This window comes from Mytilus californianus, unplaced genomic scaffold, assembly GCF_021869535.1.
Source record: "Mytilus californianus isolate M0D057914Y unplaced genomic scaffold, xbMytCali1.0.p SCAF_1, whole genome shotgun sequence".
Classification (NCBI taxonomy): Eukaryota; Metazoa; Mollusca; class Bivalvia; order Mytilida; family Mytilidae; genus Mytilus; species Mytilus californianus.
In genome coordinates this window covers 27,405,675-27,419,519 of record NW_026262581.1, presented here as the reverse complement: position 1 = coordinate 27,419,519, position 13,845 = coordinate 27,405,675, and the positions used below count along the sequence as shown (strand labels likewise).

At 30.3% G+C, this 13,845-nt stretch overlaps 1 protein-coding gene across 4 annotated transcripts; it reads left to right on the top strand.

Moving 5' to 3' along the window:
- The first annotated feature begins 26 nt into the window (after positions 1–26).
- On the top strand, positions 27–13,845 carry LOC127718133 (nuclear transcription factor Y subunit gamma-like). 4 transcript variants are annotated; one of them, XM_052224108.1, is made up of 10 exons: positions 27–118; positions 4,538–4,666; positions 5,373–5,444; positions 6,492–6,605; positions 7,203–7,298; positions 7,727–7,901; positions 8,478–8,542; positions 8,843–9,034; positions 9,985–10,119; positions 11,109–13,845. In XM_052224108.1, exons 2-10 carry the CDS (start codon positions 4,550–4,552, stop codon positions 11,205–11,207), a joined length of 1,065 nt encoding a protein of 354 aa, XP_052080068.1. In that variant the 5' UTR covers positions 27–118; positions 4,538–4,549; the 3' UTR covers positions 11,208–13,845. The 4 variants fall into 4 exon arrangements, with proteins under 4 accessions (XP_052080068.1, XP_052080055.1, XP_052080079.1 ...); XM_052224095.1 differs by lacking the exon at positions 27–118 and adding an exon at positions 503–564; XM_052224119.1 differs by lacking the exon at positions 27–118 and adding an exon at positions 3,962–4,052.

The window sequence follows — 13,845 nt, the reverse complement described above, 5'->3', positions numbered from 1 at the left end:
TCAACGCATGCGCATTAAATAGAATAAACCAAATCGCATATCAGCCATATTTTCAACGTTCTGAAAAGACAAAATTTTATTATATAAATTTTATATCAAGAATATTCAAGACTGAAAGGTAACTGTTTTGAAACACATACACTTCCAGGTTCTACATCAAGTCACTTTGAACCAATCCGCGCACCTTGTTTCATTGAATAATTCTTTGTTCTCATTGGTGGGTAGGTCAGTGTTGATTGGGTGTCGATTCCCGACCAATTTATTGGTCCACTCTTCGACCCAATCTCCAATGATAATTTACAAACTTTTCCCTGTATCAAAGAAGTAGCAATCTATAAGTGAATTAAAATGTTTCTCCAAATAAACTTGCTGAGATATCAGCGGTCATGTGTTTACAAATATCCCCTCACGGACAGGCCAAAAATGGCTTCCTTTTGCTTTCTATTTTTAGAATGCCTCTACAAAAACAAAATCTTAAATGAACTTCCCATTTTTTACAAAATATAAACCTCTGGCGGTATCTGAGAAAAACAAGTGAAGAAATGCAGGATGAGACTGATCAAAGTAAGACATTGAAACATTCAGATTAGGCATATTCATTTTTGCAGTTTTGTACAACAAAAACATCCCCCTTTTTTTCTTCTTTTTCTTGCATTTGAAAATTATAGGAAACTGTCTCTGAAATGAATAAATGTCCTAAGGATATTGGAATAGTTTGAATAATATTTTTTTATAGTTTTGCCACAATGTTGAGATTTTTACATTTTCTCAGACAGTGTGGCAAAATTGTTATGAACCGAAAATAAAACAATCAAGGAATACAAACTTTATTTAACTTCTTTTTTAAATGTGTGCCATTTAAGGCTTAAAACCCAGACACAAACGATTATACTAAATATTTTTGGTGTATTCCTCATACACTGTAATTTTTCAGTGGGTAATCATGGTAATGAGTCCAATTTATTCAATAATTTTTTTTAAAACATGTTAAATTGGCAAACATAAGCAAAAAAATGCAATTTCAATGCCTGTTACCTAGTTGATCATTTTTATCTATGATTTTGAAAACCATAACAGATATATATGTGAAACTAGAGTATAGAAAAAACAAAAATTTGGTCTTAATTATAGTATTCCCTGTGGTCAGGCTTGGTAAATTTAGACTCCAAGCATGCCAAGGAGTGACTTGTTTTATTTTTACAGTGGCATAACTTTCACATTTCTTTTCACAAAATTTACATCTGATTCAATGAAAACAATTTTTGATTATTGCCTGATAAGACAAACTGCCATGTTATGATAAGAAATTTAAGTGTTCAAAGTTGGATAGTGTACGGCTTTGAAAGTTGAAGTACGCACATTTGATATGTGATTTTCTTGGACAAGAGGATGGTTATCTTTATAAATATTCCACTCTACCTAGGTGAACATTTAATGAGGGATATTATTTGAAAAATATTTTTTTTACAATACTTTTTAATATTGGAATTCAAGGGACCTAAAATATACTATATATATACATGTACATGTGTCATACACAGTGGCGGATCCAGAGGGGGGCATAGAGGGCGTACTTTACTTGCACTTTTTTTTTTAATTAAGAATGTAAAATGATTAATCAGACTAGATTTCGTTAACTTTGCCATTTCTCGTATATTTTATGCGACAATTCGTTACTTATAAAGATATTTTATAAAGAGCTGATGTTTACTTAAGTGTTGTTGTCAATGTAGCGGTATTATAAAGATATTATTCGCTTGTACATGTATTTACGTGTAATATATTATTGATTATGTCAAAGTTACGTGATTCCCTACCGTGGAGTTGACCAGATCGTTGAAAAAATCGTCACTCAGTCATTTTGAAATTCAAATTACAGACAAATATATGTGTATATATTTGAATCAAACCAATGTATGAGAACTAATTTGATAAGGGCTCATTGAGAGCAGGATTTCAAAACATATATGAGTGAACAGAATACAGAGACAGAAACAATTTTAATTTTCATCATCAAAAGTTATTATAATTGATAAAAAAAACTGTCAAAATCTCAGCTTTAGTTAACTCCCTTTGCACAGCAACTTGGGCAAGTGAAATTTTGCCATATGGCATTATGTACAAATGTAAATTACACTTTGTTCCAGACAATATTTAATTAGAGCAATAAGCATTTACACTATAAATTATGAGCAGAGCATACATCCAGTTTTGTGGTAGAGAAAGACTACAAGTGAATGTAATACAACAAAGGTTGATGCCTGACTAGACAAGATGCACTGTTAAATTAGGCTTAGGTCTTGATGTGTTTAGTAGGAATATTATTGTCAACTTTATGTCTAGCTGTTGTTTAGTCCACATCAGCCAGCTACAGATTATACTGCACTTAAGCAAAATAAAACAGCTGTGTTTCAACAATACATGTATTAGTCATGTGTCAGTAAGATAAGGAAAGTTGATACCTGAAGCTGAAGAGAGAGTTGAATCGAACAATGCAGTTTCTTATCTAAATGCATGTACCAGATGCAGATTTTAGAACTCTGAAGGGGCAGGGAGCTTCATATATGATAAATGTGAAGACTTTTTATAAGTATCACTCTAAACGTTGGCTTGCCAGGGGCTCCCCTTTTTCAAAATCAAGGATCGGCACATGTGTACATTAGAACAAAAAGTGTTCTCCTTCATCTATTTCATCTTAGCTGGTCCTGTATATAGACTGCAATGTAAATTGGTATTACAATGTATGAGAAATATAACATTCGTGAAATTTTTCTGTACCTATATTATAGCTAGGGCTTTTAATTTTGAGAATCACACAGCAGTTTCTACAGTGTATGCAAGTAATAGTCACAAAGATATATCAGCTTACAGTCATGAGTTAGTCAGAGATTTTGAATTGCTTTATAATGTTACATGTATGTTGGTCCACAGTACAGCAATATAAGGTCACAATGTCCTACACTTAAACATTAATGGTACACCTGTCATGCCTTTGGATTTATGATAACAAATCTGCTTAAGCATCAGTGGTCTTTTTAAAGGGGTACCCAAAAAACACTTTGACAAAAAATAGATTTGGCTTGTTTAATTTTCATAAAATTTTGACAAAATATTTACTAAATTGACCTGTTGACAAAAATAGAGGAATTTCAAGAAATTTGAACCACACATTTTATAGGAATAATTTCATTGGATGTATAGACAAACTCTAATTATAATCATTGAGAAGCTTGGTTTCTCTTTACTAATAGGTTAAAATATTCAACTGACTTGTAACTCCTTTTATAGGTGTCCTGTACCCCATTAAAATTACTTAACAGTTTAGTAGTAACACCTCAGTCAGTGGAATTTTTTATATGTACAAATCAACATATATGTATGATATATACAAAAATCTATGATGCTTTCTACCTTACTTTTCTTTTGTCATTCAGATCATATAGAATATGTTACTGTTAATAAAAACAAAAAATGGGAGTTACACACTGAACATGTTGGTGTTATCTTTTATAGTTCAAATATTGTTTACAATTGTATATTAGGGTCTAGATGGAGGGTTCTTCATTTTGTGTATTTTTTAACTTTTTATGTCATTTTTCTCTTATTCTTTGGGTTTTTTTGCCCATTTTCTTTACTAAATTGTTTTCATTCTATCTTCCCATTATTCTCAATTTTGTTTTTGGCCTTTTTTTTCTCTATTCTTTATCTTTTTTCTCTTTTCTTCTCTTTTTTTTGCCCATATGCCCATTGTTCTCTAACCCCTATCCATACCCTCATATATCCTTTTTTTACCAATTTTAAACAATCACTATATGATTTAAGGTACTACACCTGGATAAGCTTAACTTCAGGAAAAGTTATGTTGCTCCGAAATTTTCATTATCAATTATTTTCCTGGACTTTCAACAGGATATATGTGCTTGTAATGTAAAACAATTACACATATTATTTCCTATTAACATAGAACATGTTAAAACATTATATTAGTACACATATATAGAAATACTGAAAGGTACATTTGACCCAGGGATTATGTAATAAGGAAAAGATTTGTAGGTATAGTATACAGTTGTATATATGTCTGGAACATTTTTATTTTACTTGTACATGTACATGCTATATATACAATGTATGGAAAGTTTAAATCAATAAATAGTTTATTTGTCAAACCATGGAAGTAATATTGAAATATGGTCAAACAAACAACTGCTTAATGCATATATGCATCATGCTAAAATCAATGATTTTGATAATATTCCTTCATGCTTAATTTTTTTCAACAAGGCAACTGGTCTACCTTTTCGGGTTTCCTCTATTGCTAATTGACCATTAATATTAATTGCCACTTTTCCATTTACTTAGAAACCATTTATCATTGTACTTTTAGATTTGTTAATTTTAACATGTTATGTTTTCAGAACACCAACAAGGAAATGTCAAATAAAATCTATGGTGTTATGATAATGTTATTTAATAGTAGTTAGACAGAAAAAATTGAAAAGAGAAAGTCAATTTAACATTTAAAAATCATTTTCAGAGAGTTTCCAAGATGGAGTATCCAGCATCAGGACAGTCTCCTAATGCTGCAACAATAAGTGGTGAAGCTGCAGCGATGTTGAACACTTTCTGGCCTGATGCAATGAAAGAGATCAGAGATTTGAAGAATGTACGTACATTTGTTTAAACTTATTATTGGTAATTTTTTACTCAGGCTAAATAAAAAATCTTTAAAAAAGAAGAACTTATTCTTAAAATACATCAAATTCTTGACAGTATTGACTGTGTAATCGATCACATAGAATTGTAACCCCATTGGTACAGGACTATTCATGGTCATCATGGTCATATTTTGGAATACTCTTATATACCTTTATACATGTACTTACAAAAAATTAAATTGTCTAAATAATGAGGAATTATCCAGAAAAAAGTGAAGCCAATCTACAAAAAATCAACAACAAAAATACACTTGCATATATATATAATTTAATACTATGCAAATCAGAATTTATAAATTATGAAATACTTGTAATTATTTGAGTAATAGTGAGATATCATTTTTAAATAGCTGATAAGAAATTATTATAATACGAGGCAGTTGTAAAAACCTGTGAAAGAGGATGAAATCCTTAATATTTTCATGATACATTTTGGTTATTACACAAACTGTTACATGTAGATATACAAATTTGAGGGAAATCCTGTGCTTTGGCAAAATTTCCACAATTTTGAGAAGCTAATCCTAAGGGATTTAAATCTGTGCAGTTAAAGTTACATATGACCTATTTTTTTTCCTTGTCAAAATAAATAAGTGGAATAATTTGTAGAGTTGTCTCCCATAGTACAGTTATAATGATTGATTTGTTTTGTAGGATGATTTCAAACAACAGATACTGCCATTGGCAAGAATTAAAAAGATCATGAAATTAGATGAAGATGTAAAGGTATGCTTTATTTTGTACATATAAACATATACAAGAAATGTATCTACAGTGTTTCCGATAATATTAGTGGGATACCAAATTTTCGTAGATATTCAGGGCCAGTCTGAGCCTTTTAGCCACTAGTCAGATGCCCCAGACTAGAAAATATTTTTTGGACTTGTATGTTTTTGCGAAGCTTTGTTTTAGACACTTAAGAAAAATGTTGGAATATTGGTCTTCAGACTAGAAGTAGGAAAAGATTTTGGTGCAGACCGTTTCCTAGATAGAGGGACACTAGAAATTTAAATACTTGACAAAATACAAATTTTAAGGTACTGTGATAGGAGAAAATGATGAAACAACAAAATACAATACTTTAAAAATATCAATTTATTTTCCAAGAAATTATGTCAATGAAAAAATATGTAAATTGACAGTAATATACAGGTAGTCTTGAGTGCTCATGTGGCAACTGGCTAATAAAGCTAACAACAATCAATCATTGTGTACATTCATGTGTTATTTATATCTGACATTAGTCAATGTTAGTGGTTTATAAAAATAGATATGAAATGCAGAAATATATTATAGGTCTGTGAAATCTAACCCAGGTTCACTTATTTGTAGCTTATACTTAATACTACTTAATATTGAACATGTTATCTCTGGGCGTTATACAATTATTGGTGTAAGTCAAAATTTCATTGCTTACCTCAACAGATATTAATTAAGAAACATTTATATACATGTACTTATAAAATTGAGAATGGAAACAGGGAAATTTGTCAAAGAGACAAAAACCCGAGAGCAGAAAACAGCTCAAGGCCACCAATGGGTCTTCAACACGTGAGAAAATCTCGCACCGAGAGGCGGGCTTTAGCTGGCCCCTAAACAAAAATGTATACTAGTTCAGAGAAAAATGGACGTAAATCCCGAAACATATAAATGAATTTAAATTAAAAAAAGACTAACAAAGGCCAGTAATACATATGAATAGTCTTGTGAAAATTAATTTGCTCATTGAGTCTGATATCTAATATAATTTTTTTTTCTTTTAAATCTTTTTAGATGATAAGTGCAGAAGCTCCAGTATTATTTGCCAAAGCTGCAGAGATATTTATTAGTGAGCTCTCATTAAGAGCCTGGATACACACTGAGGACAATAAAAGAAGAACATTACAGGTATGATCTAAAAAAGGATTACCGATCTGGGGTATAAGTGGATGTGGCATCAATTCAAAAGTAAAAAGTATGAATAAAAAGAGATGTGGGGTTTACACTGAGGAGACTGTAGTCTAACAACATAGAAAAAAGCAATAAGAGTAAATAATTGCTACATCATATTATTAATCTTGAAGTTTTTTGGTTTAATTAACTTTAACCTGTTCATTTGTAATTGAAGAGAAAAACTATTCACAGTAAATTAAAAAAATTTTTTTAAAATGTATAAAAATGAGACACATGTAAAAGGATTTCTTTTATTTCTTTGGACTCCATCCTGTCCAAGTTTTACTCTTGATTTAAGCAAATTATTCTTCTCTCATCATAAGTCAAAGGAACATATAAGAACCTGTCCACTGTAGTACCAGTAAGGTGAATGGTCCACCAGTTCTTCAGAGGGACATTATGAAAAGTCCTTAGAAAACTAAGTGTCTAAAGGGTCTACGACCTCATTCTCAAGATTTTCTAACATCTTATTTAGTAGAGTTCAAGGTTGTTTTATATTTCAAACTATGGCAGTGCACATAAACTATTTGTCTGTTTTTTTTTTTTTTTTAGAGAAATGATATAGCAATGGCTATTTCAAAGTTTGACCAGTTTGATTTCCTGATAGATATTGTACCTAGAGATGAACTTAAACCTACAAAACGAACGGTAAGTGACTTGAAGAGCTTTAAGTTATACTGTGGATTCATTATTATTCCTGGGATACCAATTTTCGTGGATTCCCATATTTAAATGTTCAACAATGTAAAAATTTTCTATAGGCTTCTATGCATAATTTTGTAAAACCACGAAATTAAACATCCACGAACATAATTTTTTCCTTTACCCCACCCAAATTGGTACCCATGAAAAATAAATATTTCCACATTAAAAAAAAAGCTAGTTTCAATCGATAAAAAAACAAAAATAATATATAAAAGATTTTTAGTTATGGCTATTCCAGAAACAAAAGTAATATTAATACTATGACAAATATGCATGATTTACTGTTATTTTAGTTAAAATCAGGTAAACAATTTTAAATTTAAAAAAAAAAACAATTGATAGACAGTAACCAAGCATGATTTTATTTCCAGGAAGACACATCAAGAGCTAACAACATGTTGCCAGAACAAATACAGTATTATCTACAGCTAGCTCAGCAACAGGCACAGCAAGCACAACAAGCTCAACAACAGCAACAACAAACAACACAAGCCACACAGCAAGTCACAACACAAGTGACACAGCCAACACAGATACAACTGCCAGGTACTCAATTTAACTCAAAATGTCAACAACGGGGCTTACTTCTTTGTCAACATCTTCATCATTATGTGCAATGAAATATCTGATTTATTTAAGTTTTCATGATGAGCTCAAAATCGTCCAACCTTCCCACATGGGAGATAATCAATGTCATCAAATGGTCATCACGAGGTTGCACTACATGATTTTTAGATATATATTTTGTTTCTAACGTCATCACACATGGGTCATATCAAGCACAGGTAAATGTAGGACATAACAATTTAAACAAATCTTAACAAAGCTGAATGCATATGTGCATAAACACATTCAAAACTTTTTAGTTAACAATAAAGAGACGAAACATCATTGCAAAATAAAATGTTAATATCGTAGAGGATGCATAAATTTAGCTACATCTTTAAATATACTATTTGTTACACTTACTTAAAACTGTTGATGCAATTTTTTTTCTGTAAAGGGAGCAAAGATAGATTTAAGAATAGTTTTGAAAGAAACAAATCAGTGAAGGAGTGAAGGTATATTTCAGTAGCTTAATTTGCAAAATAGAAAAAAAAACAGATTTGAATTTACTTGCAGGTGGACAAATACAGAATGTTATACAGCAACCAGCCTACCAAATACAAACAGCTTCTAATACTCTTGTAAGTCTTCTAACAAAATAATGTGTCAATTTTTGATCTATTTAAAAGATAATTTATAAGGTTTAAAAAGTAGTTTGATGGAGAATTTACTATGAGTAAGCTTTATTATTCTACAGGATTATATCAGATTTAGTGGGGAAACTAACTCTAATTATAAAATTGAATAAAATTTCATTATTGCATATAATGTCAACATTTGACATATTACCTCACTCAATTGCATGCAGCAATGCAGGTCCAGACCTGGTATTGGTCTTGTTCAGAATTGCTTTTGCAGATTACATTTATTTTCTAATACAGCAGCAACAACCACAGGTGATACAGATCCAAGCTCCCTCTGTACCACAGCAAGCACAGGTACAAACTGTGACAAGCAACCAGCCCACCATTCAACAAGTCCAGGTTCAACAACAACAACAGCAGCAACCCCAACAACAAACACAGGTCTATCAGCAAGTAATAACAGCTAACGGAGAAGTACAAAATGTTCCAGTAAGTGTTTTACTAGTCGTCATATGTTTTTTTTAAGCCATATGTTATGTTCTGAATTAAAGTCCGGGAATAATTATTATTTTTCTCCAATTTCCATAAGAAAATAAGTTTTTTATAGTTCTGATAATAGGGAAATATTTTTTTCAACTTTCCCATTGGAAGGGGGTTTGTACCATGATAACCAGATAAACTAGAAAAGTTTGATGCTTTTATATAATATAAAAATAAGAAGATGTGGTATAATTGCCAACGAGACAACTCTCCACAAGAGAACAAATGACACAGAAATTAACTATAGGTCACCATAGGGCTATCTTTAGAAATATGTTTCTTTTTTCCCCAACCCAGTTTTCCATTTTTGTGTAGGATGCATTGTCATTCTTCAGTAAAAAAAATTTAAATTAAAAGACAGTTCCTATTTTGTGTAATCAGCTACTACTGAACTTTTTAACTTCACAGAAAGTTTGTACACCTAAGTACACAAGTACGAAAGTATGCAACTCTCATTATGGAGTTGATAAAGGATTTTTTCCCCAAATATTCACATTTTATATTTCTATATACTCAAATGATTATTGTAGACCATTTTCTATTGTTGAAGAAACGCACTGTGCAACGTACCCAGGGGCTATTTGCACAAAAAATATTACAACTATCAAAATTTAAAATGCAACTTTTAATTTTTACCAATCTACCCTGTTGCAATTTTGGCAATAATAGATACATTGCAAAAATTTGTGAATTTACAGTTCATCTCTGAAAAATTTATCCTGGTGTTAGCCTTATGTTATAATATACGAACTAAATATTTTCAAGTATTATTATAATTCTGTTTTTATCTTATCATGGTATCGAGAAATTCACAAAAATTGACACATCATAAATGATGTACCTACAGTAAGCAGACATTGTTGTGTAGATTTTCACATGTTATACACTTTAACTTTCAGATACAATTAACACCAGCACAGCTACAAGCAATACAGATGCAGTTACAAGGGAAACAAACCAATCAAAATGTTATTATTCAGCAAGGGGCACAACCAGCTGTTCAAACAGTGTCAGCAGATTCTCAGTTTAATCAGGTAATTGATTATTTTTAAAAGTCTCTCTTAATTCACTGAGATTTCCGTTATTATTCAGCAAGGGGCACAACCAGCTGTTCAAACAGTGTCAGCAGATTCTCAGTTTAATCAGGTAATTGATTATTTTTAAAGTCTCTCTTAAATCACTCAGATTTCTGTATTACTATTATTTTGGTAAATACCAACAAAATGATCACAATTGACTTTGTTTGTAGGAGAAAATGTTCATAAAGTTATAATAGTTTATAGGTCAATGATATATGTAGGAAAGTTTTGGGGAGTTTTAAATCAGTTCCATCTGTTCAAATTTAACAAACAAATCTAAGGGAACAGAACAAGATGGTGAGATTCAATATAGAGGTTAGGGAAGCTGCTATAGCAGCATTGGGATTGGCAATTATTTATGATAAATAAAATCAAAATAAAGATTCTACCATGAAAATTATTGTTATTTTTCCATTGCTTACCAATTTAATCATTAGATTCTGATCACCAATCACATGTTTTAATATAGAGCATCACCCAATTTGGACCTTTAATTAATTTTGTTGATACAATAACATAAAGCCACTACAAATTAAAACAGCAACTATAAAAATAAGAAGACAACTCTCCACAAGACACTTAATGACATAGAAATTAACAACTATTGGTCACCGTACGGCCTTCAAAAATGATCGAAACCCATACCGTAAAATCAGCTATATAAGGCCCCGAAATGACATATGTAAAACAATTCAAACGAGAAAAACTAACGGCCTGATTAACTATGTCTATTATATATTGAAAACCATTTAAAACAAGATGAAAACTATTTGTAAGGCAATAAGAGGTACTATATTGTGTAATGACTTACCTTAGTTGTTAGAATTATGATTTTTCATTTGATATTTCTGGATAGTTAATTTTTAAAAAATTTCGTACTTGTGATTTTGTTTTCACTATGATCTAAGGGAAATAATTCAAACTTTTTTTTTTTAATTTTACAGCAAATGTTCCAAATTCAACAGCTTCCTGGACAGAGTGGACAGCAGATTTATATACAGCAATCTGATGACCAAACAGATGGAGCACAAGATGTGTCATAGCTTTAGTGACAAATATTTTAATCATCAAATCATGGTACATTGTTTAACTGCCATAATTGGTTTACATTTTCTACATTAACATTCAAACCATGTTTCAAGCCAAAGCTTTATTTATTTTGCATTGTTCAGTTCATAAATAGGACCATTGATTCCAGGAAGAAAGTCTGAGCCATATATGTATATATAAACATAAGTCTAGCTTAGAAATTTTCTTAAATTGCCTGCTGGAAACAGTTATTGTGGGAATCCTGAGCTTTATGGCAAAGAATACATAATTGTTATTGAAATTGTGTTCAAAGCAGGCTGGTTTGTATCAGTTTGTAATCCTTATATTTTTCAGATATGAATTTGAAAGAATATCATGTAAATTTCACATAAAAGATTTCATTGGGAATAACATAAAGAATAAAATTCACATGAGAAAATTTTACATAGATATCCTTAAAACTTCAGGTTCCAATTTTAAGTTAAATTCAATAAGTTAAATACACTTATAGAAAAATGTATCAACCCCCAAAAGTTACATTATAGTAACATATAGTTTATGCAGTTCTCAATGTGAGATAGCATTCATATCATTTTAGAATTTTGATGTGTTTGGAAATTTGCCTGAGCACAGTTTGATAAAAGAAACTCAAATTATCAAGTATAATTCTAATAATTCTCTCACATATTCCTTAATTACTTTTTAAATATCACATATGAAATAAACAACTGTCAGATGGGGCTAAATTGCAATCATCTTGTCCATCCTTGTCAGACATGTATTTTCGTCACACTTTTCCCCAAGAAACTACTATTAAAATAGAATAAATTTACATTGGGTCAGCAGCTTTAAAGAGATGAGTTGTAAATCGTAGCACTTTTTGGATCTGTCAGATATATGCTTCCTTTTTGCCGATACTTTTCCAAAATGTTTAATGAACTTAAATTTAAGTTGTACATTTCTCCAATACTACTGACCAGAATGCCTTCATATTCTGTCGGCAGCTCAACCTTGAATGAGTTGTAACATGTTAGGTATTTTGAGAAATGTCAGACACATACTTACTGTTTTTTATACACTTTGAATTACAAGTGAGGGTATGCCATAGCACAAAAATGTGTGCATTTTTGTTAATTCACTGAAATATTCTTGTTGTTTTGTAATATATCAAAAGTAATTTAACAATGCTTTCGCAGTAACAGCAATTTAAAGGGAAAATTACAAATAACTTTTTCAACATTCTTCTAAATATAATAAATACTGAATTTATTATGGAAATATGACTTACCACTCATAGTTCTGTATAGCAGAGAATCAAAACATAACAATAGATTAGTTATACCTGTTATGTAATATTTTAAAAAAGAAAGAAAAAGGGAAAATCTACATTTTTTTACCCCTTAATACAAATCTTTTGTTAACACAGACATTTCTTTTTCTTTAATGGCCTATATAGCTAAGAGGCATGTTCTAATAGGAAAATGGAAACAAAAAATAAACGCCCATTTATGTTGTTGAAATGGAGAGTAGATAGGATTGTGAATTAATTGTATAGAATATAAATTATTATTATAATGTCATACAAATTTTTGTTTTTGCATCTTTAACAATGACTTTTATTGTGCAGTTACTGTATTGTGTTCAGACGGCTGTAGCATTTTTTTTGAAAGTTTACACATGTTTACTTGTATACACATGATAACTTGTAAAAAGATTCAGATTCAGATTCAATATTTTATTATAAATGATATTTATGATTAATGTTAATTCAACATAAGATTCCAAATTATCAACATATATTTTTAGGTCAAATTAGAGAGTTGGATTTTCTTGTATATTTTAAACTAATGCTCTCCTCAGAAATTATGTGTCAAATAACAATGCTATGGAATTACTTGATATTCAAAATACATTTATTTTTGAGTAAATTAATCATAAAATTATAAGAATTTCACAAAATTTAAAAGCTTATTTAATACTCTTGATTCCAATCGTTATCTTTCCGTCAAAGAGTTTGGTTTTAGGTGACGTCATTTGTGCGTTTGTTGGGCATAAAATCTACGTCAGTACGTTGAGCTAAGAGATGAATATTCCAATGGGAATAACTTCCTTATGACTGCCTCGATAACTGATTTTAAATGATGAAATTATATATAACTTTAGGCAGGGTTGGATTATGTACATAAGAATAGACGAGTGTTTGAAAAATGTCAAGCAGTCACAATTACTTTATCAGTTCAAAGATGCAGGGATTCAGTTAGCCCTTAAAACGTTTAAATGACGTGAGAAATCAGAGTATAGTAAAAGAGTATTTATGGTTATGGAAATGATATGGATCAAACGTATTTACTAGATAAAAATTCTCCAGTTTCTTACAACAAACCAATTTGAAATCCAGGTCATACCTTATACAAATACTTTAGATATTCTGCACACACCATTAGTTTCAGATCAATGAATGCTACCGTTTTTATTTTTTTATTTTATTGAACAAAAATATCTGCTTCTCCTTATTTATTGTCATTTTCTGAACTTGGTCCTTATTATATTTCACTTAAAGTGGTACGTCATTTAGTTTCATTTTAATAAGCATGTTTATTATTATGTCTTGTTATTTTATTTATGTTGAAATAAATTTTTATTTCTTTTTTA